This window comes from Zootoca vivipara, chromosome 2, assembly GCF_963506605.1.
Source record: "Zootoca vivipara chromosome 2, rZooViv1.1, whole genome shotgun sequence".
Classification (NCBI taxonomy): domain Eukaryota; kingdom Metazoa; phylum Chordata; class Lepidosauria; order Squamata; family Lacertidae; genus Zootoca; species Zootoca vivipara.
The window spans coordinates 105,806,162-105,833,695 of NC_083277.1; the positions used below are offsets into that span (position 1 = coordinate 105,806,162).

At 39.7% G+C, this 27,534-nt stretch overlaps 1 protein-coding gene across 9 annotated transcripts; it reads right to left on the reverse strand.

Moving 5' to 3' along the window:
- Positions 1-5,412: 5,412 nt before the first annotated feature.
- ZNF207 (zinc finger protein 207) lies at positions 5,413-27,461 on the reverse strand. 9 transcript variants are annotated; one of them, XR_009557217.1, is made up of 13 exons: positions 27,293-27,461; positions 21,542-21,668; positions 20,557-20,695; positions 19,021-19,191; positions 18,153-18,228; positions 16,361-16,461; positions 14,735-14,895; positions 13,872-13,961; positions 12,541-12,783; positions 11,839-12,001; positions 11,462-11,645; positions 11,155-11,234; positions 5,413-7,262 (listed from the first exon to the last, which is right to left on the reverse strand). XR_009557217.1 is itself a non-coding variant. In XM_060271998.1 (12 exons), the coding sequence occupies exons 1-11, from the start codon at positions 27,331-27,333 to the stop codon at positions 11,485-11,487; spliced, it is 1,473 nt and encodes a 490-aa protein (XP_060127981.1). In that variant the 5' UTR covers positions 27,334-27,461; the 3' UTR covers positions 10,794-11,234; positions 11,462-11,484. The 9 variants fall into 9 exon arrangements, 8 of the variants coding, with proteins under 8 accessions (XP_060127981.1, XP_034959762.1, XP_034959760.1 ...); XM_060271998.1 differs by lacking the exon at positions 5,413-7,262 and having other exon boundaries at positions 10,794-11,234; XM_035103871.2 differs by lacking the exon at positions 5,413-7,262 and having other exon boundaries at positions 10,794-11,645; positions 16,391-16,461; positions 19,021-19,188.
- Between the last annotated feature and the right edge of the window lie 73 nt (positions 27,462-27,534).

A 27,534-nucleotide genomic window follows, 5' to 3' on the forward strand; every position in this document is an offset into this window, starting at 1 on the left:
TTAATCAAAAGCATATGAACAAGTTGTCTGTCCCCATCTTTATGCCATTCATCAGGGAAATGCTACATGAATGAAATAATGACATTTATTTTTTTATCACCAACAAAAATCATTGAAGATGCTAGTAGAGTAGTAAACTTTAATACGGTCAAAGACCAGCAAAATTGAAGATGCTAGATACTTACCGAGTTGCCAGATCAGAAATACGTTCCCTCACTTTCTGGTTCTCCTGGTGTCTGCAGGACTACACAAGTTGTTTTCATATGATCAGAGTAAGATCACAGGATCTGTTACAGTATTTGGAACTGAAAACATACTCCACTTAGGTCACTCCGGCTGCACAGCAATAAGCAGGACAAAAGCCAGCTGCTTCATACTATGTAGAGCTGTTTACAAATATAAATGCAATCCAATATATCAACTGGCCCAAGTGTTTAGTGTGTCCCTCCAGAAAATTCAATCTTGTTGTGCACGATCAAAGCCATTTAGATTTGGTTAACCAGTTTATACCAAGTAGCAATGATCTAGTCAGCATTAAGGCATTGCTTGAAATAGAACAGGCATCCCCAAACTGCGGCCCTCCAGATGTTTTTGCCTACAACTCCCATGGTCCCTAGCTAACAAGACCAGTGGTTGGGGAAGATGGGAATTGTAGTCCAAAACATCTGGAGAGCTGAAGTTTGGGGATGCCTGAAATAGAAGCTAGACCCACAAGTCAGAGGAGAAATAAATATGATCCTGGTGATACTCCTTCTGCTAGGGTTCTAAACTGCATTTGTCACTCCTTGTGTAGTGTTGTGCTTGTGTGAAGCAGTATATCCTACCACACACCTTAAGAATTAGGTGTTTCCCTGGCATAGCTGAGCCCTTTACATATCACTTGGGGATAATCATATGATTAGGTGTCTGTGTAGTTTGGTGTTTCAGTAGCAACTTCATCACTAATCAACAAACTAGTTTTAAGTATTAACTTTCCCTAGTATACAGGAAAGTAAAGGGAACAAGTTAAGACAAGGAAACTATCAAAATTTCAATCATGTTTACAAGATACCCTTATTTTCAATACAACCACAGTAAGATAGGATGTGTTCTAAAAAAGGAGTCTTCTAAATGAATGGCAGGTTCTTAATGTTCATAGTTTCTCTTGCAGGTAGAAAGCAAATTAATCTTTGGCAACTCAAAATTTGTAACATGATGCCCTGGTCAACTCAATTCTTGTGGCTGAACTACTGAATGCCAACAGTAGTGGTTAGCTTTCAGTTTTGTTTATCCTGCCCACTTCCCCCCTGCCCAAAAATAACTTGAACTGTTTACAGAGCGGGCAGATTTAAGATTGTCATACTTATAAAATACTATATATTGACTAGAGAAATGGGACTGGGAAATACTAGAAAAACAAGGGACCAAGACATTCTGAACAACACTCTTGATTCATATATTGAATGGTTACAGCGACTACTTGTTCTTCTGGGTTCTTCAACCTTTACTATGAAATGCAGCTAGATTTAAATTCTAGATTTAGATTTCCACATCTGACATAGTTTTAAGAAGCATTTTCATTACCCACGTGTTGGTAGGCATGATACATAGTTTTGTTTTCTCATGCTGATCACAAAAGATTATTTTTAGTTGTAGCCTACTCCCCAATCCAAAGATCCAAAGACCCAATACCACAGAATTAACCAATTAACATGATTTTTTTCGATCAAACTAAAATGTAGGAGACCAGTAACCCTGTGCTAGCTTAACTCTAAGCCAACAAGCCCAGCTCAAAACAAGGAAGTCTTAAGAAGCATTCTAAAGCTGCTCCAATGAGATATTGGCAATTCTAAGGAGAAGTTTCAGGATTGCTGAACATGAATATAAGGTGGCAGTAAGAGAGAGATTGCAATGGCACAGAGGCAGCAGTAGTCTCATATTGATGAAGCAATCGATAAAGCAAGAGATTTGCCTAGAGTTGGTGGGAGAAGCTGATATTTCTGTGTCAAGGCTCTGACCACTTCTCAACTTTATTTACTTAAAATGCTCGAATGACTGCCAACAGCTTTAGTTTGCCACTTTGAGAGCAGGTTTTGAAAAGCATGTTACCAAATTAAGTTGGCTAGTAAACATGGCAGCAGAAAATTAAAGATACAGAAAAACATGCAGTTCTAATTAAGATGCAACTACATTTTTGCACAAACCACCAGTTTAAGCAAAACAGCAGCACTACAGAAATGCATAGTCGACTTTAAGAAATAACCAAAGAACACTGAATATTCAGAACCCATTGAAGAGAGAAGGGACTACCTAAGAAAAATTATCTAGGCTTTGAAGTGTTGAGATTCAAGGGTTTCAGAGGACACAACATTTCGTATCAATAATGCCCATCATAAAAGGTGTGCTCATCAGTTAACAAAGCTGTGCTGATGGGTGTTTGTAAGGACTGCTAAGAAGAAAGAATCAGAATATTTAATTACTCTTGTTTTGTTTTGTTAACAGCATAAACACCCATTCACCCCAGATGTGATTGAGGTTATTTTCCAATCAACCTTAGTCAAATGATTTCCCACTTAGAAAAAAGTGCATTACTGGATCCCTGACTGGAATGGCACCACATGATACACTAAACCCAAATCGGTTATTTATTGTAATTCCCCCTCTTAATCAGAGCCTGTGAATATTTATCCCTTTAGGTGTAGTAAGAGGCAACCCTCTCCAGATAACTTATGGCTCCATCCTCATGTACTAAGATGGCATTTGTAGTACAGGATTTCAAACAAACATCAGGTACTTACAGATTAAACTAACCTGTACTGGCAGTGCTGTGGGATTTTTTTCTTCTCTACCAGTAAGTAGCAAATGCTGAAATTCTGCTGCTAGTCAATAAAAACACAAATTATATTAAACCAAAAAGCTTAATTCATAATTTAGTTTTAAATTTTGAAACACAAACCAAAATTCTTGCACTTTTTTTTAAAGCAACTGTTAACTCCTAAGTAGTCCGTCAAACTGAACTCTGAAATATACTTGTTGAACCAGTTCAAATGTTAAAGGGTTACAGTGCAAGTTGCACACAAAATTGTAGCGTTCTTTCAAGGGTATCAGTGAAAATGAACTGGAAAGCCCTGATCTTGTATTACTACTAACAGTCTGAGATCCCTCAATTGCTGACTGAATTCCTAAAGGATTATAAAATATTTTATGCTAGCTGAGTTGACTATTCGTAAAATTAAGCACAAGGGTAAAATTTATACTGAACTTCGACTCCTAACTTTCAGCAACTGTTGAGTGAAGTAGAGGTGTGACATTTTGAAAACAGTGCTTGCTAGGCATACATCAGTGATTCAAAACTGCCATTTTAGTGAAGGCATTTTTGTGCCTTCACATTTATTTTTAATTAAGGGAACAACTTATTTAGTCTTGCCAGACACTGGCAAGAATGTTCCACTGCAAATACCTGTTATCTGAAAAAGGTATGGAAATAGTGCAGCAAGACATTCCAATCTATTAAGTTGGCAGCGCAGACTCAGTAGGCCAAAAAGAATGGAAGTGTAATTCTATGTGTGTGTCCCCCCCCCCCCGCCATTTCAGCATGGCTCTCTTAAGTATGCTTCCGAGGACAACAAATGGTTAAGCTGACCAAAACAGGCTAGGAAACTTCAGAATAGGAAATGCCCAAAATGTATGATCTCTCAAAAACATAAAAGCAGCTTGAAACAGCACTTGCAATGTAGTGCAATACTATTTCTCTCTGTTCTAGCAAGTTACTTCACATTTAATAGCTGACACTGACAATGTAACTGTGCGTTCATAGGATTGGAAAGGACCACGAGGGTCACCTAGTCCAACCCATGCAATACATTAATCTGTTGCCTAACATGGGGCTCCAAGCCTCGCCCCTGCAGTTAGGAGTCTCATGCTCTACCAACTGAGCTATTGCGTTACCCAACAAGATTCCTTAAATTTAATTATTCTGTGGTCAAATATTTTATAAATAAATTTATGCGTCACAGTGGTCAACAAGCAATATGGACTGAATTATGTATTAAATAATTTATTATACAAAAGATGTGAAGTAATTGTGTGGTTGCATTTCAAAAAACATACACAAAAAGATTCAGATGCATATAATTTTAAAGTGAGTAGTGTTGCCTCAGTTAAAACTGAAACAAAACCAATATAGCAAGAGTGGCCAGAATTAATGCCACCTTACAGTTGCCAAAACTGTAAGCAAAATTAACTCAAGTGTATGCATATGACACAAAATGATCTATAGTTTTGATTTAACTACTTGTATCTACTTGGATACCTTTAGTCAAGTCAGAGTACTTCAAATAACAGCACCCCAGACTTGAGGAAAATGGTAGCCAGACACAGCTGGAACCTACAGTGGTACCTCTACTTACAAATAACTCTACTTACGAATTTTTCTACTTACAAATGGAGCTCCGTCTGCCATCTTGGATGCAGTTTAGATAGGATTTTTTCCACTTACGAATTTTTTCTCCCAATGCATTCCTATGGGATTCGACTTACAATTTTTTTCGACTTTACAAATGTGTGTTTGGAACGCATTAAATTCGTAAGTAGAGGTACCACTGTATTTTCTTCCCACTTTCAAATTAAGACATGACTCTGCATGACATATGGATGACCACAAACTTATCTAAAGTATTTCCACACTGCAGGGGCCTCAGAGAACTCTCAAACTGCTGCCTATCGACTTCCTTACTGAAAAATCAATTTGACAATTTTGCACAAGAGCTCTTAAAGGGAAACTTGGGGCGGGGACCAAATACTATGTAAGCAATGACAGCAGTTTCCCTTTGAATTGCTAATGCACAAAATCTCAAAACTTCTTTTTCAATGTGAGAGTTTGGGTAGCATTTTGAAGTTCTGTGATGGTGGATAAAATTTAAAATCTGGGTGAACTGCAATTCAGAATTGTAATTTAAATCTTAATTCTAAATTATTATTTTTTTAAAGTTCAACTTGGTTGTGCATCTCACTTCAAGAGATCAGAATGAATGAAGCACAATGCCCCAAGAACCACCTAAGACTACTATTGGTCCTGAAAATAGGTGTACTGCAGTTAGAGGAATTTCTGAACTAAAGCCAAAATTTAGAAAGTTGTTACAAAGGAAAGCAATGAAACCTGTTTGGATCTCCTTTGAAGTACATTCATACAGACTTTTAGGTTGCTCTGTAATTATAAAGAGATAGGCACATACTTTTGTACAAAACCATGTCTCTCTCAGTCTTCATAAACCATAAAGTTACACTAGGTATATGCTAGAAAATGTGACTGTCGGACAGCTGCAGAAGTGTAAAAAAAAGAGGCTCAGAGTGGATGAAGGAGATATGCAACGCTAAACATGTTCTCTCTTATCAAGTGATTCCTGTCTAAAATCATGCAACTGGATCAAGGCACTCATTTAATCTATTTTATTACAGGGTGACAGTAAAGGCATTCTAACACCCAAGCTATTTTCTTGTGGATACTCAAAAAGATAACATAAGCCATGAATACAACCCTTCTGTTTCAAGTCCCTCCAAACAAAGCATGTTTCAATAAATTGGCTATTGACGGGGGGTACTGAAAAAAGCAGATCTCAAAAGCAGAGGACATTGTAGAAGAAACGCTGATTGCTATTTTCCATCTTCAGTGCGGAGTCCATCTTCAACATTAACTGTCAAGTCATGTCACACACAATGACAATACACTGAATTGAGGATTTGAATGCAGCTTATGTTCAGATGTGAGGTAGTCACAGTGAACTTTCCAAACATTATGGTTTACAATTTCTGGAGAAAATTAGAAGCTTGCAGAGGGTTCTGCATGCATGTGAGAGAAGTAACAGGCAGCTGGTTGTATTGCTTAGGTATTACGACAGAGGTAATTCTAAGTAAGAGTTTTTAAACTGCAACCATGAAAACATGAGTTACAGCCAGAGCTAGTAGATGCCACAGAAAAGCAATCAACACTTGAATTTGGAAAAGCACTTTGAGGATTGGGTGAGAGGACTGTGTAAGGCAGGGATGGAGAACTTTTAGCCCTCCAAATGATGCTGGATTAAAACTCATGCAAGCCTTGACCACTGACAATAGTAGCTGGGTGCTGATGAGATTTGGAGCCCAACAATTTATGGAGGACTATCCCTTGAATTAAGGGGAAACAGCCTCTCACACCAAATTCCCAAACTCTTAAAAACTAAGTAAGAGTTTAAGAAGCAGTTTGAGGATCTGCGAGTGCAAACTGAAGGGACCACCCAGAAAATCTAGGTGCCATGTGAAAGCTTCAAACTCAAACAAAAACTAGATTTGTTGCAAGAGCTGCTGATAGAAGTAGATTCTCAAGTATTCTTGGAAATCTTTCATCAGCAGCTTTCCTCAGAATTTTAAATCTTTATTTTAAAGTAACGCATGTGTTTTCACATGAGTCTAGCAAAAAAATTTCTAAGGGAGGATTCAAATGGCACCAAAACCCCTAAATGTTTGTTTTATGTTCTGTGGATAATATATGGAAAATTGCTTACACTAGGAATCCCTAAATGTCTATGCTCATTTATGTTCCAGTGCACATAAATATGGCAAGTTTACCTTTAAAGTAAGGCTGTTGAAAGAATCATGTTTCCTACTAAACATTTATCTCACTTGTTCATCTTATGAAACTCACAACTGCATTTTTCTCCACTCTGTGGGCTCTACATTAATATTAATTTATGATAGATAACGTATTTAATGATAAGGTAACTGTTTCAGGTAAATTTTGGTCAAGTTGATATCATTGACCCCCAACTGCAGAAGTGTGTATCAGTGGAGAAAAACTGATTTCAACACAGGCATTTTCTTAACAATACTAAACACAGCCAACAAAACTCCTGGACTTTTAAAATTCACAGCACCATTTCAAAGGCAGTCATCTCATTGTTAAGAGATGGCATCGCTACACCAAGTTTCAGAGGGTAAGGTGATGGAGGGATTAACAATTGAACAGGAAATGTTTTGACTCATTTTAAGATTTCTGACTGCTAACAACAGTAAATTTAAGCCCTAAAGCCAGAGTATCAATATTAATATAGAGCCCATCAAAAGATTATAAAAATCCTAAATTAAATTAAAGATAGGAGCCTTCACCAAACTTGCTGCAAGTTTGGGGACATGAATATCCAACAGCTATAAAGCTGTGAAAGCCCCTAGAATGAATAAAATAAATCCCACTTGCCTCAGACTGAACAGGGCAACACTGAGACTCTGCCTCAGCCTGTCCTATGGCAGGGCTATAGGAAGAAGAAAAATTTAAATTTTAGAAAAACACAACCCAATTAAGTTAAAAATACATGCAATCAAAATTAACAAAATTCCAATGATCAAGCAAAGGTTTGGTCTCAACTTTTAAGCTCCACACGAATCAGATATGGAATCTGTAAATCAGAACTAATGTATAGAAAAAAAAACCCAACTAGAGTGCTCACCTTCCAGCTTGACCAGTGCTATATGACACTCAGTAGAAAGTGGGTGTTTCCCCTACAAGTGATAAAATATTCTGAACTAATGCAGTAAAAGTGAAAAATGTAAAAAACGAATCTGCTGTTCAGAAACTTTACATCACTCTTGCATAGTAGTTAGACCAGTACAATTATTAAGACAACTGTATTAGATAAATCTTTTTTCGTTTGTTTTTATTTCAGAGGTAACAAATTTGGTAAAGTATCAAAATTCCTTTCCATAATGGCCGAGTTTAGATGTAGCAAGAAACCATGGTCCTCCTACTAGGAGAGTGAGCCATGGGCTTTTGTGCACCCTACTGCTTTTGCGACTCTGAAGGAGATAAAAAGCTTCTACTTTCAATTAAGCCAACCACGGTTCTCAAAACCATGGTTGGATCATCACTTCTTATTACAAATACTGTAAACAAGTAATAGTTTCCCATGTTCAGATATCACAAGGAACTAAGTTTTTTGTTCCTTCCTTGTGGGCAACAAAAGAGAATGAATGGAGTAAATCACAAGAGACTTGAGGTTTATTCTCATAACTGGCCAAGGTTTCCTTACATGTACGAATGACCCCAGCCTATGGATTAGCAACACCTATGGAACCTTTTATTCTAAAAACAAGCTTGTATTCAGAAAGTTCAACATAAAGGCCTTGAATATATGCTGAAAATGTAAGTTGTTCCCTTGCACCTCCAACAGATGCAAGAGCACCCTGTCTCTCAGTGGAAGCAGGACAGAAACTGATTGGCACTCTTCCACTGAGAGCAAATATATTTCAACAGCCTCTATCTAGAAGATAGAGGGACCTGCGGGCTTCAGAATGCCTGCCTCCAGGGGGGGGGGGGAGGATAGTTCTTTGTAACCCAAGCGTACAGCACATGTGACTCTCTACAGCAGAGATGGGGAACCTGTGCCACTCCAGGTAACATAAAGGGGCAATACAAGGCTACAGTAGAAATTAGTACGTTTCTGATCAAATTCAGTCTATTGGATACAGAGTTCCCATATTCCTGCTGGACGAAGGGGGAGGAGATCTGTACCAATTTCTCTTTCCTCTTGCAAAGCTGCTCTGGTGAGCTCTGAAACAATGTGGAAAGTGGTGCAGGGGCTGAAGAGGAAATTTGCCTACCCCTCCATCCAGCAGGAGCCTCTGCTTAATCTCAGTTTCTTCTGTGAGTAGAAGGAGAGTCTGGATGCAACTACCGGTAGTACAAATTGTACACTAGTTCTTTTAAATGTAAAATGGCCAGTATGGGCTACAAAAGGCTTGCTAATGGGCTCATTAGGCATGAACCATGTTACAAGAATAGCACCCTTGGATGAACAAAATGAAAAATCATTGTGTATAATTTTGCCATAGATTGAGGAAAAGTTACTTAAGCAAGCCCATGGCCAAAATTGTTTGCCTCTTTAGTACGGGGATCTACAGAGACAGTTAATGTCAAAGCAAGCTTCAGATATGTGTTTTCATGAATGAGAAAAACAAGCATAACTTCTTCAAATAATGGTCAACAGGTATGTATAATTGCACAATTGCCATCATAATAGTGCAAAAAGAAATAAATGAACAGCTAAAGGGGTGAAGTAATTAGAAAACAGTGAACATGGCTGCATATTCTGAAGTACTTTTTGGGGAAATGGGTAGCCAGTCAACAGAAAGCATATTCAAAGTGTCAATAACACTGCTCAGACATTTAATACACAGTACTCCAGCAAAATAAATTTCTCAAAATAAAAATTTAAAAAAACTTAAAACAATGAGTGAAGATCACAAAGCCAAAGTTTCTAAAGGAAGGCAGGGCATTTTCAAAAGTTGCGAAAATATAAAAAGAGGATGTACAGAAAGCAGCAAAGAAACTTCAAGCATGAACAATAAAGTTTTTTGAGACCAAGCAAAGGACTGAAGTAGACTGTATGCAAACTGGAAATAGTTTTTACTTTATAAATTGGTGCTGTTAACATGCAATATTACTATTACCGTGTTTCTCATATTATAAGACACGTCTTATATTTATTTTTTCTTCAAAAAAACACACTATGGCTTATTTTCAAGGGATGTCTTATTTTTTTCCTCCTCCTCCTGCCGCGGCCGGCATTGCTGCTGCTCCTATCACTATGTCTTATTTTCGGGGTATGGCTTATATTCCTTGAATGCTTAAAAATCCTGCTATGGCTTATTTTATGGGGATGCCTTAAAATATGAGAAACAGGGTAGCTAGGGGTGGAGTGCAAAATGACAATAACAGAATTTGTCTTTATAAATCAACTGATGGAAGGAGGACAACAGAAAGCAATAAAAATGAGATCTGGTTTGTACTGCATATAAACAAACAAGGCTCAAAATGCTGAGGCACAACCTCCCAAATACATCATGCCTCTTGAGAGCAACAACTGCTCAGTCATCCAAGGCGATAATTTTACCCTCTTTCCTGCTAGGTTTTATAAACGGGACAGAGTCCAGTTAAAGACACAGCTGAAACCTCACCACAGCTGTTTTTCTTGTCACACAGTCATGAAGCTTTCATGCCATTAAATGAGGACAAGACAATGTTTGAATCATACAGGGCAGCTTCAGCTGTATTTTTTTAACCAGACTGCTTTTTGATATGCCCAGATAGAGATTAATTGATCAATTGACTAAGATTAATCTGATATTCTGCAACCTATGTTTTATGGTGGATCCCTCTATGCTGGTCACCTTTATTACAGAAGCCAATGCTTGCACTTAAGCTTTAAAAAGAGAAATCTTTAATGTTAGGTTAAGCAGCTTGAAGTCTCTAAACTGAGGAAGAGATAGTTCTAAGTATCAACTGAAGCAAAGCCAAAAAATGTGTTCTACAATAGCATTTTTTTTAGTATAAGCACATTTACACATAGGAAACATAACAACACATAGGGTTGCCAGACTCAATAGACAGGACTTCTGTGCCTTTAATTGCCCTGCTCTCTTTTGAGTCTGGAAACCTTAAAGAGAAACCAGCAGATCCTTTGTTTAATTTCCAAGCAAAGGGTCTGCTGGTTTCTCTTTAAGGTTTCCAGACTCAAAAGAAAGCAGGGCAATTAAAGGCACAAAAGTCCTGTTCTCTATTGAGCCTGGCAACCCTAACAGCACACCAGTATCATAACCAGCGAGCTATGAAGAAGTCTTAAGAAAGCGCACCATTCAGAAAAAAAAACATGTCTGTCTTCTTAAGCCCAAGACTTTGTTGCAACTGCTTAATAAGTGTACAGGTCTATTTACTTGTTCAGGAGTCAGCTACAGCATACAGCTAAAGTAGTGACTTTGAAGTTCAAATAATTCAGAATATATCAATGTAGCATCAGGAAATCTATATTTATTATACCACAAGCTACCATAGCATGCATCAGTACAAACCTTCAGGCAGTTGTCCACAGCTGGTCATGAATAAAAAGACAATTTTTTTCTTTCATTTTATTACAATAAAGTTTAACAGTACAGGAAGTCACGTGAACTTAGTAGGTCAATTTTATAAACCCTGCAACAGGAAACTCTAAATACATTAAATATCGTTACACGTTCAGACTTAAGTGTACAAGTAGATGGTAACAATAAAAGCCCTCACCAAACTATTGTTGGGGACATGAAGTCCAACAGCACCTGAAGTGCTGTGAAGGCATGATTTTATGAACAGCAACGTAAGGTTACAGGACTTGCCTTTAAGATGGTACGTTCATGTATTTCCAGCGCCTTCACAATTTAACGAACCATATTTACTATACTTCACTTCTAAAAACCTAGATGAAACATGAAAAAGAAGCCATACAGTATAAATTGCAACATCAGGGAAAGTTCCTGTTTTATTATTCTAAACAAATTTTGCCATGTAAAATAAGAATGTCCAAAAAGTTCCTTGTATGTGGAAAGTTTTTTTTTCCTCCCCTAAAAGTCACAACGAAGTTTTAATTGATGGAAGCTTGGCTATATTAACAGCACAAGATGAGAAAAGGTTTAATCTCCAAACCTATTAGAGCGTTTGCAGTAGCATCAGTAGCGGCCACCTTGCGACATTACAGGCGGTCTCATTCCCATTGGCGGTCGAGGAGGTCCACCTTGATAAGGAGGCACCATTGGGGGCCCTTGACCATATGGAGGCATTGCACCAGGAAGGTATCCTGGCATGCCCTGGTGATGAGCACCATACTGACCTGTGAAGGTAAAAAAAAAAAAATTACAAACACCTTTAAGCAATACTGCTGCTAGTAAAGCATTTAGGCTGCAATCAACCTGCGTATTTTTGTAAATCGCTTCAAGCTCGTATTACAATCGAGTAGCATATAGATGCTGTGAAATAAATAAATAAACTGTAAAGGATTTCAAGAAGCTTAAGTGTGTTTTTACCATGGGGTGGCATTGGAGGTCTCATTCCTTGTTGCTGGGGGGGCATTCCCGGCTGTGGTGGCATCATACCTCCCATTGGTCCAACTGGTGGATTGCCCATGGATGCCTGCCCAGGTCGAGGGAGGTTACGCTGATATTTAGGCAACTGCGCTCTTCTTTCTTCCTATGAAGGGAAGCACACAGGGATAATTTCAACAATATGAGTTCAAATCAAAGGTCAGTTTGAGACACAAGTACAGCTCATGTAACATTCAAGGAAGAATATTTAAACTGGCTTACTCAACCAATTAAATCTCATCTTTAAACTTACGGAGATACATATTATAGCATGTAAATTCTGGTATAACAAAATGCTACATTATCAATTTCTACTTCTGCATTAACTTTTTCTACTACTTCTGAAGCAGGATTTAGGGATTATTCAGTATTATGGATTGTGCCATTATACTGGAGTCTGAAAATCTGGTTCATAAAGCACACCAATAAATATGAAGCAGTCTGACATGAGTTTTAACGCAACCCGTATTGGGCTCTGAGAAGTATACTGCAGAAAACAGAGCAATTCTAAATTTGCTATAATTCATGTTAAGACGCACTAAATGGTGAGGGAAGAGGTGGGAAGCAGAGCTGCCACATAAACGGTACAACTGTTTGATCATTTCCTCACAACTATGGAGCAAGGAGAAATCCTATTTAACTTACCAGTGATATATCCTCATCTGGATGGATCAACTTACTGGTTGCACTGGTTGTCGTAAGGGTAGCAGGCTTACTTGTTATAGAAGTAGCTGGCTTAGCTGCAGTACTGTTTGTTGTACTAGTGGTTGAAGCTGTAGATTGTGTGTAAGCAGGGAATGTAGCTTTTGGGGGTTCGGTGGTAGTTGCAGGTGCATTATTCAATGGTTTGAAATCTGTACCAACCGGCCCTGGAACAGCTGACTGAGCCTGTAAAAATACAAAGTTAAACTATAAGGACAATGCTATTTAAAATGCAAAAATTCTAAACACTGTAGCATTACAATCTATTTGCACAGCTAGATTAGCATAAAGTAAAAGTTCAGCCTCATTACATAACAAAGCAAACTGGGATGAAAAAAATAATAGTGCCTCCCAACACACAAACACACTACAAAAATGAGATGTGGCAGATCAAAAACGAGCAAGACAAATTGGGTAACTATTTGTTGCCATCCCTTTTTCATCATTTCATACAGTATGTTCAATATAATTCAGATCTATTAAGAAATGTTATTTTTGTAATTAGGCCAATCTAGAAATTACTGGTTTAGAACAGTATTAGGCAAGTTAGCATTCAAACACAATTAGAATATATAGGAAGATTTTTCTTCTAAGAATGCTAGTGGGTCAACCAGGTGAATTTAAAAGCATTCTCTGCATAAAAACAAAATGAAGTTCTGAGGCACCTCAAATAGTAATTTATAGTGCTGAACTACTTTCCTTTCCTACAAACTACAAAAAACCTTATTTGCATCAAATGGGAAAGACAGAACCCTACTATGACTGTGAAGCTATTACATGTTTTTTACTTCGGGGGCTCTTAGTTTCACTTATGAGAGAATGCTTTGACAAGCAATAGCACAAATTCTGCACTCCTCACTGAATTTCAAATTCAGGACTAGATAGGTTGGGATTTAGGACATGATGCATTTTTTGTTTGGACATTTCCTTACTTTTATCACGATGCATCAAAAATAACAGCATAAACTAGAAAAATAAATAAACCATGCATCAAGTAAACCACTGCCAACTAAAACGCACTCAACTGCTTTCATGCTCTTCTTAACCCTTTAGAACCACAATGTAGAATCTTTTGTTTATTTCTATTACCGAAATATTATGCACAATTTGTAAAATAATTAAATAATACAAACAATTTAAGATTGGGATTAATAGCTAAACATAATCAGGAATCCACAATTATCTGAAGATGTTTAGGCAGATATTTTAATGTTTACATAACGGTCTAAAGGGTTAACCAGCAAAGCAATTTTAAACTGCAACTTCCTGCGTACTTGTGCTGTGCTAGGAAACAGAGCTTTAGAAGGTGCTGACAGTTCTGAATTGGATGCAGTTGTACTTGAGCTTGTGACAGGTGTCCCCATCTGTAGCATAAAAGAAAGGAAACAGTAAACAGTCTCCGAATATATGCGTGAAAGATAACCAAGAGGAAGGATCTTGGATTGACTTTTGTAAATGAATCTCTTCCCTGCAGAAGTTCAAAATGCAACAACACATTATGAAGGACTCTGCAATATGCTTGGAAGTCATACGAGACTTATTCATTTACAATGAATCCAATGAAACAGGAGAGAGCATGTCTCTCTCAAACAGACCATTCCACTCTGTTAAACAGCAAGTGGTTCTCAAATGTCTCTATGTGTGCATTTTATTTCATTACTGCATAACTGCTTTATCTTTCAGGAGAAGGATTAACAGTTTAATTTAGCCGACTACAAAAGAAAGCATTGTAGGGCAGCAGAAGAATCTTTTAAAAAATCATTTCAGAAGCATGCTCCTGCTCACTCACTGTGATTTCTCCTTATGAAAATATGAATTTATAATTTTAAGGATGAGCCAATGGCTATAAAAGTTCTTCATGGAAACATGGCCCTGAGCACCTGCTAACAGAGATCAAAACATACTTATTCTTTTGCAAAAATAAAATAAAATGGTACCTTAACATGAAAGACAGCAGGTATAAATAGCAAACCTGCATTTTGAGACTACATTTGTATAGTAACTCCAGCAAAAGATAGGAGCAAATACCAAGCAATCTGCCTAACAACCCTAGTGATTTGAGTGCTGGTGTTTCTGCAGCGTGACTGTGATAAACACAGTTTTAAAATCCTCCTATCAGGATGTAAAACAAACTTACTTGTCCTGCACTGGGAAAAAGTGGTTTAGTAACGGGAGGCTGAGGAGTTGGTGCTGCAACAACAGGAGCGGGAGGTCTGTTAAGTACACCTTGAGCATTCACAGGCTGTGCTTGTGTCATTGGAGGCATACCGGGACGAGGACCAACAGGTGGTGGCATACCTATAACAAAATTATTCTGATGGTAATTTTCTGAAGACTTTAATATAAAAACATGTCCCTATTAGATTCCTTTTAATGGTAGGACAATATTCTATTAAGTAACAGAGAACAGCTAGAAATAGACAGAAGGGATAACTAACCACAATTACGAAAACTGTGACAGTAAACTATTATTAGGAGCATAAGCCAACTTTTTGGCAGCAATAGTTTTTACAAATGATCTTTATGTTGTGTGTGCATATGTACTTAAGGCCTGAGGCCAGATCAAATGCTGCTGCTCTGATCATGCAACTTCAAGAATTGGTGTATGAATGTGCATGCTTTACTCTTCCGGCTTTTTTTGTGCATCATAGTTGGAGAGGACAAAGGCTAACCACAAATCCCAATTTGGACAAAAAGGTAAGCCAAATCTTTGGCATGGCCAAAAGGATTGGGGGGGGGAAGCAAAGTGGCTGTGAGATTCTCTCTGAGCGTCGGCACATTCACGTTGCTTTGTCAAGTCAGTCCTTTATCTGAACTGTTTCCATTAGCCACATACCAATGGTGGACACGGCAAGAGGTAAAAGTGACCTATAAATAAGACTCATACTTTGTACAGCAGACATCTTTCTAGCCAGGCAAAATTCAGACTTTTTGCTGACAGTGGGAAAAAACCCAACAACCAACATATTACACTGAAATTTGGAAAGTTTGCCCCATGCCACGATGACACTCACGTGCAGAAACCTGACACCACCATAATGCAGTGGCACCTGTCCATCCTTGCAGAACAAATGACTCCCACCACCACCACCACCACTAGATAATGATGCTCATGGGGCTATGGCCAACCACCCTTTTAAATTCTGATAAATACAGAAGTGGGGAACTGCCAGCCTATGTGCCTAATTTTGCCTGTCAAGCCTCCTGGTCCCTTGATGCCATTTCAGCCAAGCCATAACCACCCTAACATCTTATAGGACGTCAGGAGTGGGGGAGGAAAAATCCAGGCTTAGCTGATTAGCTGTGCCTGCAAAGTAACACTTCCACTGTTATATTTGCAAAAAATAAAATTAAAAAATAATCAAAGGAAATTATTTTCTTACCACATCCCCAGAACAAGATGGCATCTTTATCCACAAATTGATTTAGGGGTGAATATAAAATTAAGTGATGCCAACAGTCACAATCAAGGTGAAAGCTGCAAAGACTTCAAAGTATGAGCCGCCCCATTTTTTTTGCACTAAGAACTTTTTATACCAACTCTTATTTCATTTCGTAGTGTTCCTTTCCCATGCCATACAGTTTTGGTAGATGTCCAGATTGAGGTTTTTTTTTAATAACATGTTCCAAAGAATTATAACAGACATAGAGCAAACTTTTTTCTGTGCCATTTTTTTCAAACCCTACAAAAAGTGCACCATTTTATGCAGAGCAATAACAGCAACTCCAGATCAGTTCAAAAACAAAATAAAATAACTCTCACCACAGTATGGATTCGTCATTCCTGACCTACCTGGTGGCATACCAGGCATGAGAGGGGGGATTCCTGGTCCTGGAGGCATCATGCCACCCATTGGCATCATCCTATGAAGAATGAAGAAAATGGTAAAGTCCATATAGAATGCGTATCAGAACTTTGCAGCCTTCCCCAATTTGGTGTGGTCCATATTTCTCTCTCTATCTCAATAATTTTTATTAAATTTTTAACAGGACACCAAACATTGTATTTCCAAAACAGAAGCAAAAAAACACCAAAACTGGAATTTCCATAGTAGTAACATACACAATAACCGATTTGGTGTTAAGCCACATTCCATGTGTTTTGAACTCTTATTTCCCCATCACCTTTGATTACTGGCCAAGCTGGCTGGGGCTGATGAAAACAAAGGAAGCAGATTTATACCAAGTCACTCCACTGGTCCATCTAGATCAGTGTTGTTGACAATGACTGGCAGCAGCTCTTCAGAGTTTCAGGCCAGCCCTACTTAGAAACACCAGGGACCTTTTGCAAACATGTGCTGTACCACTGAGCTATAGTGCTTCCCCAATGGGAATTGTAGTGCAGAAGATCTGCAGAGCACCACCAGACAGGGGAAGGATTGTGATACACAATGTTCTTAAGGACATCCAAGGATTTCCACTGAGAAATGTAAGTTCCAGCTTTCAGTAGCTAGCCATGGCAGACCTGTCTGAATCATTCCATACCTTTCAATTTTAACTCAAAGCATGTGGAGAACCAGTTGGGATGCCATTCAACTGTTATGTCTTAAGGCCAGAAGGGGAAGCCAAGTGCACAATGATGTGGTAGCCTGAACTCACCACTCCCTCCATGCCTGTAAAAGTTGTTTAGATGGATGTGGGAAGCAGGCAGAACTCAGCAGCAGAGTGGGAGATCAGATTTCCAACTCAAAAAACCGAAAAAGCAGACAGACCCCTTTGCCAAAACCACACTGGAAAGCCATATTCAAAACCATTGGAGAGAACTAATGATACTGGGGAAACATCCAGCCACTCCAGTATTTGCCAAGTTGTTCTAAATGGAACAAGAAAATAGGCAATATTGTTTTGGGAACCATCTGAAACAGTAACATGTAGAACAGGGGCAGGAAACTGGGTCCAGGCTATATGAAACCCATGAAGCTGCCTTCTGGTCCACCTCATCCCTCAGCCCCATTGTGGTTTCATTTGTTCTGCAAAGATCCAGAACTGCTGCTAGAGAAGCCAGAGAAGCCTTGTGTCTTTCAGTCAGACACTGTAGCTGCCACAACACTGGAAACTGAGCTTGCCTGCACGCCTTCCTGTTGTTTCTATCTCTTCCGGAGGGAGTGGTAAAGGCAGACAATGGATACACCAACTAGGAAAAAGAGTGGAGAGGGGAAGGGGTAACTGTGTGGGGTGAGGTGGAGTAGGAGAGAATGACAAAGCAGGAAAAAGACAGTTTGGGTAAGAAATTCTGCTAGGGAGATGCAGATCGGCAAGGGAAAGGGATTGGCACACCAGGGCCATAGGCATGTATGCAGATGGTGTGAGAGAGAATAAGTATGAATGGGAGTGCTGAGTTTGTGGAAAGAGAATTAATGCATAATGAAGGGCATAAAGAAGGTTAAAGAGAAAAAAAGGAGTATCCCTGCCCACTGACAGAAATGTTAAGACATGATTTAAGAAGGGTGTTGTACAATTAGTGTGCAGCTTCAAAGTCCAAAAGCTCAGGATGTGAAAATGAAGCATACTTATCTAGGCATGGACTACACTATTAATGCACTGTTTTTATTTACCCAGGTGGCATTCCAGGCATCACTGGAGGCATTCCAGGCATCATTGGTGGAACACCTGCCATTAATGGTGGTATACCTGAAAGCCAGAGAATGTGTGTTGATTATTGATACTGTACACAAATATTTTTGATGAATACAGGATTTGTAAGAATATTGATTATTAATATTATCCACGGGATTTTCCCCTTCTGCCATTTGAGATAGCTGCTGCTCCAAATTATGGCGCAAAGTATGTTTATGAATACAAAAGACTACTGCTAGTTCAAAGAGTACCAAGTGTCACATGTTTAAAAAAGAAGAAGCCACCCTTTCCATTGTTAAAGACCATTAGAGATTAGTAGCTTCCACTTGAGACATATGTAATTGTAAACTGTAAATTGTATTGCAAACTGCCCAGAGGACTTGTTAATAGATGGCACTACAATGTCACGAATAAAGTTGCATAACCAACATTTTCTGTTTTCCTAACTCGTTCAATATAGCCCAGAATTCTCTACACATTTGCTTATGTCCAAGCACAACTTTTCAAGGAAGAGCACCCAAATTCCAAATCACAAGTTGTATATTATGGAAACCACAGTTTCAGGGATGTGAAGCTGTCTGGTAGCTAGCAGAACTGGAGCCGTTTCTAAAATTCCAATCAAATATTTTCAAGGCAATTTTAGAGTTTTCCCCTCTAATAAGACTGGCTTTGCAGCTCTCAAATAATTTGGAAGAACATAAATGTATTCAGTATGGAGCAACTAATTATTGTTTATAAGTACCCATTATATTTCAAAATAGCATGTCACAAAATGTTTCCAACTAAAGTTTTCCCATTACTGAAGCAACTTCTAAGACAATCATCACACTATTTCCATCTAGCTACCTGGAGGGATTCCTGGTGCACCTGGCACAGGAGGTAAACCCGGCTGTGCCATTGGTGGTATATATCCCTGCTGGGGTTGCACAGGCTGCGCTTGAAATGAGGTTGAAGCCGAAGATTCATCGTCATCATATTCATCAGAATCATCTTGTTGTTTCTTTTTCTGGCTTTCTGCTGAAAGAGTTTTAACATTCAGATGTTAAATTATTTGCTCTTAAACACATTCCATCCTGGATCACTCTACCTGCAATTTGCTTCAAATAAAATGGAATGCTGCCTTATACTTTTTATCTCATAAATATTCCTTTTCAACAGTAGAGACTAGGTTTAAACCTAAACTAATGACTCTTTCAGTAACATTTAGAGCAATTACAAACAATATTCATTTATTTGTTTAAACTGTAATTAGAATCCATAACACAATCTAATCATTTGCTACTTGGGTCAGAAAACATAAATTGGGATGTATTTAGTGCAAGTGAAGCTGCAACCAGCACTAAAAATGCCAATTATTGGATGTATCGGAGTCTTCTGCTAGTCTGAAAAAGTAAACAAATGTCAAAGATTACCTTGATAACCAGCCATTACAAAGAGAATAAAATAGCCTGGTTTAGCTTCCACTGGATATACAAATAACATTTCTTTCTTCCTTTTACGGTTAAACCTTTCAACGCAGCTTCCCCCGCTCTCTCTCCAGAATATATAACCAATAACTGTGCTGAATGATGTGATTAGTGATATTGCTGGTTCTTGGTATTTTATTAATTGGTTATAAGAATCATAATATTAATAAAAGCTACTGCAGAATAAGATCACACAGCAGCACAGTAAAATTATTTCCTCTCTTTTTTTCAACAAGAAAGCAATTTTAAACAAATAGGAGTCTACCTGGAAGCCTGAAACCACAGGGCACAATATATTTCAGTTGGACCAGAATTCCACTGGCATTGAGCTACCTATCCTACCAACTTTTGTAAAAGGTGGGCACATAAGGTGCTTATAATTCCTGACACTCACAAAGTTGCTGAGCTTTTTTTAAATTGTTCAGCTTTCTGTGGAACAAACCTCCCCCAAAATGGTGGTTTTAAGCTTTTAGAGCGGTTTCCACTACTTTTTCCATCACATTGCCATACACCTGGGTTTCCCCTCACATTTTGCAGATTTGGGAAAATCCCCACAAAGCCAATTTTACCTAAAGACCATGATGTGTCAGGATTTTCCTGATGTATGGCAAGCCTATGTTACAACTATCATTAGGTGTATTGATTTACTCCAAAAACAACCAATATCATTTCAGACCCAATACTGAGTTCCCACTTTTGATTTTCAAGCATTAAGTTGCAATCCATAAAAAAGCAGGTTGACAAGTGTGCAACTATGCACCTTAGTGTCACAACAATTTAAAAGACCCATAAAATAATACCTATATGTCTAGATTTACATCTCTGTTGCTCACAGTAATCTCACTGTGTACTGGTGATATTCAGAACATGATAATTAAATACTGAGCCCATTCCATACTGAAGTATTTCAATTTACCTTGAGTTTTTTGTTCAAGTAGCCTTCTTCTTTCATCCATGTCTTTTTCAGGAATGCCTTCCATACCATAGATTTCCAGTTCAATGTCAGTTCTTCCAGGTATAGCATTTGGAACAGCATCTATTGTTTCTTTATGTACCTATGAAAAGTAGGCAAATATAAGTTCAAACCATGGTAAGTTACTAATATGGTTGTTGTTGTCTTTTTAAAAAAACTTAAGATAATTTAGTTCTGTAGCACTTATAGCATCTTAGATTTAAGGACCACAGTCCAGTGGTAAAATACATGTTTTGCATGCAGAATGTATCAGATCAGGTAGCAGGGATGGCAAAAATCTCTGAAATGCTGCCAGTCAAAATAGATCACTGAGCTAAATGGACAAATAATCTGAAGTAAGGCAGTTTACTATATTCTAGTTAGCTCAAATGCAGATAAAACTAGTCTAAATCAAATAGCAGGGCTAGGTCTAATTAAGTCTAAAACAGGGGTGACTAACATTTTTGGGGCTGCATTTATACTGACCATTCTCCAAGGGTCACATGATGGCAGTGGGTGTGGTCAACACACATACACACTCTGCATACAGGTAGAAAGACACACACACCAGAGGGGGTAAACAAAAAGGCTGTTCTATGGGAATCTCTCCACAGGAAGCAAGCTCAGATTTGCAATCCTATGCTGGTATTTACTCCCAGACAAGCATGCAAAACACTACAATAGTAGTTACAAATGTAGCTTTAAATTCTTAAAGAATTAGAACTAGACGAGACTCCAACCAACTACCAAATAATAAAGTCATGATTGTATCCACTATCCTGGGCAAATCAGGCCCAAAGGCCTACCGTGGCCAACCAAAGAGCTTTCATTAATGCAGCTGGTTCTGAAATCTAAAATACTCATAATTTATGGAAGAGTATTACAAAACAGCAGCACATTGCTTTTCAATAGAGCACCATATGAAAAAAGGATATACCCGAGCACTTACCTGCATACAGTGTATAGCTAAGCCAGGTCCAGTATACAGTTTCTTATGACATATATGGCATTTAAAATGTTTTGCTTTTTGGTGCTGAATAAGAATTTTCTCATCATCAAAATCCCTATTACAATACCTATGCCACATTGTTAAGGAAAGCATGGAAGTAAAAATGTTACAATTAAACCTATTACAATAATTATTCTCAAGGAATGCTACAGATCTTTAAAATGTATTAATTACACTTTGATTTCTTTGATAAGTGGATATAAGAGGGTGGGCAGGAGGCACATTGGGACCTACTGCTGGATCACTGGATTTACAGTAGATTCCAAGAGCTTGTTTCATCACTAAAAAAAGGATCTTTCTTTCTCCTTTCAAATTAGACTATCAGAATTTGCAGTGATCTGTAGCAACTGAGATGACGATTTGCAGATTATCTTAATATAGGGCTAATGAAATGTTGTGGGTCTATGTCTCTTGGGCCACTATTTTGCATCTGATTCCACCAGTCTCCTGTAACTATTTTGCATCTTGGGGTTCTAGTGAAATACCAAAGTCGATCCCGCAAGCATTAAATCTGTCCATGGTTGCTGAACAACTCCAGGCATGCCTGCAAGAGCAGACCATTTAGATCCCTTCCAGTCGGGGTTCAGGCCTCATCATGGGACTGAAACTGCCTTGGTCGCACTGGTTGATGATCTCTGGTGGGCTAGGGACAAAGGTGAGAGTTGTTTCCTAGTTCTGCTGGATCTCTCAGCGGCTTTTGATACCATCGAACATAACATCCTTCTGGACCGTCTAGAGGGGTTGGGAGCTGGGGGCACTGTCATGCAGTGGTTCCGCTCCTTTCTCCTGGGCAGTGTTCAGAAAGTGGTGGTGGGGAATGAGTGTTCAGACCCCGGGACCCTCACTTGTGGGGTGCCTCAGGGCTCTGACCTCTCCCCCATGCTTTTTAACATCTACATGCAGCCGCTGGGAGAGATCATCAGGGGGGTTGGGCTGGGTGTTCATCAGTATGTGGATGACACCCAGCTCTACCTCTCTTTCAAATCAGAACCAGTGAAGGCGGTGAAGGCCCTGTGTGAGTGCCTGGAGGCGGTTGAAGGATGGATGGCGGCTAACAGATTGAGGTTGAATCCGGACAAGACAGAAGTACTGTTTGTGGGGGACAGGAGGTGGGCAGGTGTGGAGGACTCCCTGGTCCTGAATGGGGTAACTGTGCCCCTGAAGGACCAGGTGCGCAGCCTGGGAGTCATTTTGGACTCACAGCTGTCCATGGAGGCGCAGGTCAATTCTGTGTCCAGGGCAGCTGTCTATCAGCTCCATCTGGTACGCAGGCTGAGACCCTACCTGCCTGCAGACTGTCTCGCCAGAGTGGTGCATGCTCCAGTTATCTCCCGCTTGGACTACTGCAATGCGCTCTACGTGGGGCTACCTTTGAAGGTGACCCGGAAACTACAACTAATCCAGAATGCGGCAGCTAGACTGGTGCCTGGGAGCGGCCGCCAGGACCACATAACACCAGTCCTGAGAGATCTACATTGGCTCCCAGTACGTTTCCGAGCACAGTTCAAAGTGTTGGTGCTCACCTTTAAAGCCCTAAATGGCCTCAGTCCAGTATACCTGAAGGAGCGTCTCCACCCCCATCGTTCTGCCCGGACACTGAGGTCCAGTACAGAGGGCCTTCTGGCAGTTCCCTCGTTGCGAGAAGCCAAGTTGCAGGGAACCAGGCAGAGGGCCTTCTTGGTAGTGGCACCCGCCCTGTGGAACGCCCTCCCATGAGATGTCAAAGAGAAAAACAGCTACCAGATTTTTAGAAGACATCTGAAGGCAACCCTGTTTAGGGAGGCTTTTAATGTTTAATAGATTATTTTATCTCATTTTTCTGGGCGGGGTATAAATATATTATTATTATTATTATTATTATTATTATTATGCCTACTATACAACATAGTAAAGTTATAAAAATATGTCTTTAAGAGGAAGGGATGTTGCGAATCACAGCAGCAAAGACTGCAAAATGGATGCCTGGGTATACAGATTCACATACAGGATAATTAATGATATGGAAATCACAACATAGTGAATCTGAGGATTAAGCTCAGGGACCCACAATCTCTGCTATGGCTGAGCTGCCAACCATTAAATAAAGTGCACCCAACCCTAGCTCTGCCACATTTCAGGTCATGTTGTTGGCCTTCTGAGCAGGCAGAAAGAAGAGTGAGCCTTTTTTCCAAATGTCTGTTACAGAAAAAAAACATTCCTTCTCTAATTTGCAACAAGAAGCAATTCTGTTACAAAGAGATTTGAACAGTTTGTCACAAAGCTTAATGTAACAAAGAGAACTGATCAAGTCTCTCTTCTGGAGAGGTCTTGTTTTGCAGAGCTTTTGAGGCACCATCAAAATCAGGGGAGGGGTTCTATATGCTTGGCATCATGCCTCACCAGGGAGACAGTGGCAATTAGCTCTGGTAGATACAAAAGAGATACAGTTAAAATTTAAAAAGAGTGCTTCTCATCACATTCTGAGCCGAGGAATTTGTTTTAAGTACCAGAACTGAATCGAGCTCACAATTCTTGCACTCAAACACCCATTTCTGATCGATGTTTAAATTTCATCAGCCTAATCGGGCAGGGAAGCAGTTTTGTTGTTTCTACTGCTAAATTGGGAATCAGAATGAAACCCTTGCCGCTCTACTGCAAATCACTCAAGACATCATTCTGTAAATGTTGAGCTACCTTCTGCCCACTCTTGCTGCAGATGACAACTGCGTCCTAACCAGTGTTCGAAACTCCCATTGTTCTATGCGCATTTTGCGACAGGTAATTTCATTAGTGTGAGTAGTTTCTGAGCTCTGGGCACAGTACTGCACCTAAATTTTTAGATTAAAACTGCAGAGGGGAAAGAAAGGAGCTTTTTCTGCCTCCCCACTTCCAGCTACTCTCTGAAGACTGAAGAGACCCTCTTAAGAATGTAAGGGGGGTGGGCAGGGGAAGGACTAGACCACATGAAAAATGAACATGAATTTTAGCTGCAATCATTCATTTTCAACTTTGTATTCTTGTTATAAAAAGGCACACCTATACATTCTGTTGTTGCACCTATAACCTAGGTCTAAGGTGCCATTTAGCGCCTAGCTTTCATATTTCAGTTTCTAACACTGGCCCTAACACAAAATAGGGCTACAGTTAGCCTTCCAATATGCAAGCTCTAATTATGTCTTTGCGTCTCTTTCTTGGAGACCAGAAAGAGTCCCTACTCATAAAAGTATGAAATATACTAATTAATAACAAGGGATTTGAGTGTTGAAGGTAGTGCTATGGCACAAGAACGTCACAATATACATTATAAGCAGTTAATTTGTGCCCATTGAATATTTTAGGAGGGCAAATATCAAGTTTAATTTGACTTGCTATTCTGGATCAAGGGATGCACACACTAAGCTTTCCTTATTTTCCCCAAACACACCTTATTCTAACTGAACAGACCTTGTATTTTATTATGTATTCCTGTTCAAACTGTCATACTAAGATTGGTATATTGGTTATAATTGAACAGTTTTTAGATATGATTTAAAATGAGGGGGTTGGTACCATGAGCTCTAAACGGCCTCGGTCCAGTATACCTGAAGGAGCGTCTCCACCCCCATCGCTCTGCCCAGACACTGAGGTCCAGTGCCGAGGGCCTTCTGGTGGTTCCCTCGCTGCGAGAAGCCAAGTTACAGGGAACCAGGCAGAGGGCCTTCTCGGTAGTGGCACCCGCCCTGTGGAACTTTCTCCCACCAGATGTCAAAAAGAAAAATAACTACCAGACTTTTAGAGGACATCTGAAGGCAGCCCTGTTTAGGGAGGCTTTTAATGTTTAATCAATTATTTTATTTTTCTGTTGGAAGCCGCCCAGAGTGGCTAGGGAAACCTAGCCAGATGGGTGGGGTATAAATAATAAATTATTATGAGCAGTGTTGAACACAAGTGTACATGGAAAAGTCTGCATGAATAAAAATATAATCAGTATTTAATAAGGGACCGAAATCATGTGGTCCCTAGGAGGATGTTCCTAGGCTACAGGATATCACAGATCTTCCTCTCAGCAGAGAGAGAGAGAGAGGGGACCATTGTCAGAGAACCTCTAGAATAATAGTACTGTAGATCTGTTCACCACTGGTGTCCCAAGAGCAGTAGGGGATGGACCAGGGGAGGGCTTGGAACTGTAAGATGCCCAGATACAACACAAGAGCTCTAAACTAAAGCTTCTGGTTCCCTTGCTTCTGTTTATGGCTGTGTACACATCATTCATTTAAAACACATTTACCTGCCAAAGAATTCTAGCAACTGTAGTTAATAAACTACAGTTCCCATTATTCATTTTTTTGTGTGTGTGGGTTAACGCGTGGTGTTTACATTGTCTTTGTCAATACAAGCCAGTATTGACAATACAAGTATTTGTCAATACAAGCTTATGAAGTGATGCTTCCTCTGCCAAGGACACCCCCTGCCCCTTGCGGGGACTGCTTGGTTAGTATCAAAGAACCAGTGCTGTGAAGTGGTTAGAGGGTCAGAGTCACCATCTCTTAGCGTAACCTACCTTACATGGTCGTGAAAATAAAAATGGGTAAACCACGTACATCATATTGATCAGATATGTCAATTAATATTCTACAAGTTAAAGTAACCTACATTTCCTATAAATCACTTCCCTTTCATTTCTAATTTGGTACTTCAAAACAATTTCACAAATGGCTTTATACAAGCAAGTAGGCTTAATTTTTTAAAAAACAAAACTATTATATACTCCCAATATATTCTTTTTCTTTGTAAGTCACCACCATTATTTATTGAGGAAAAGGCACACAAAATTGGCAGATCTACCTAAAATATTTCCCCCCCTTTCTACCTAGCAGCCTACACTTCAACAAGACGTATTTCAGAAAAACAAGACTCAGACAATCCCATATTTACTCCTATATCTCATGCATCCTCAAACATCTTTCCAGGAGAAACATTATTCACTGCGTGGTCAAAACACGACTTCTCAAAGCAAAACATATCACAAACAACATCTAAATTTGGAGGGAGGGGAATGTGCGGAGAAGGCAAAACCGAAGAGTATGGATTATCCCCATTGTGAATATATGAAAAGCAGATGTGTAGGATAGGAGTAAGGCAGCAGACCAACATTTATGCAGAACATCCCTTTCTTTGAAAACGGCCTCTGAAATTTATAAGAACCGAATCAACTGGTAAATTTTGGGTCACCTGCTAAAACAGAGGAATATATATTTGAGAAGCCGATGGCTCATGGAGCACACAAAAAACCCCCAACCAGGCCTGCTTTTGTTTCTTTAAAGGCAGAAATAATCAAGTTGAAGCTTCTCAGGCCGATAAACGTGGCCAACCTGGTATGTCTACGCTGAGGGAAGTTTTCGTTAACGGGGCAGAGCTGCAGCGGCCGATTGAAACGTTGGCAACCAGAGGCGCGCGAGAGGGCAGGAGAAGAAGAAAACAAATCCAACCCGTTCCCTATGGAAATTTTGTGTTGGGTCGAGAGCTATTTGAACTAGGCCCAGGTGGATATTGGGAGCGGGGGCAGTGGAGTCAGGAAGGGAGGCTGGCCTCGACGCCCAGCTGAAGTAGGCGCCGGGGGTCCCTTCCATCTCCTGAGGGAAGGGAAAAAGCCAGGCTAGGCCGCCCGACCTCTTCCTTTCCAAGCTCGAGAAGCCTCCCGGCCACTCGCCCGCCAAGGGTAAAAAAGGATACCAGCACCAAGGCTTCAACTGCTTCTTCTTCTTCCGTCCCATGGCGGCGGCGGCGGCTGCTTAACTAAGGAAAAACGACAACTATTAAAGCGACGAGAAGCTCGACCTCCGGGTCCTCCGGCGCACTCTTCTCCTCAGCGAGACACAAAATGGCCGCCCTCCGGCCGAACCCTCGGATTCCCAGAATGCAGTGCGCGGGCACGTGTCCTCCTCTTTCTCCTCCGCCCATTGAGGGAGGTGGGC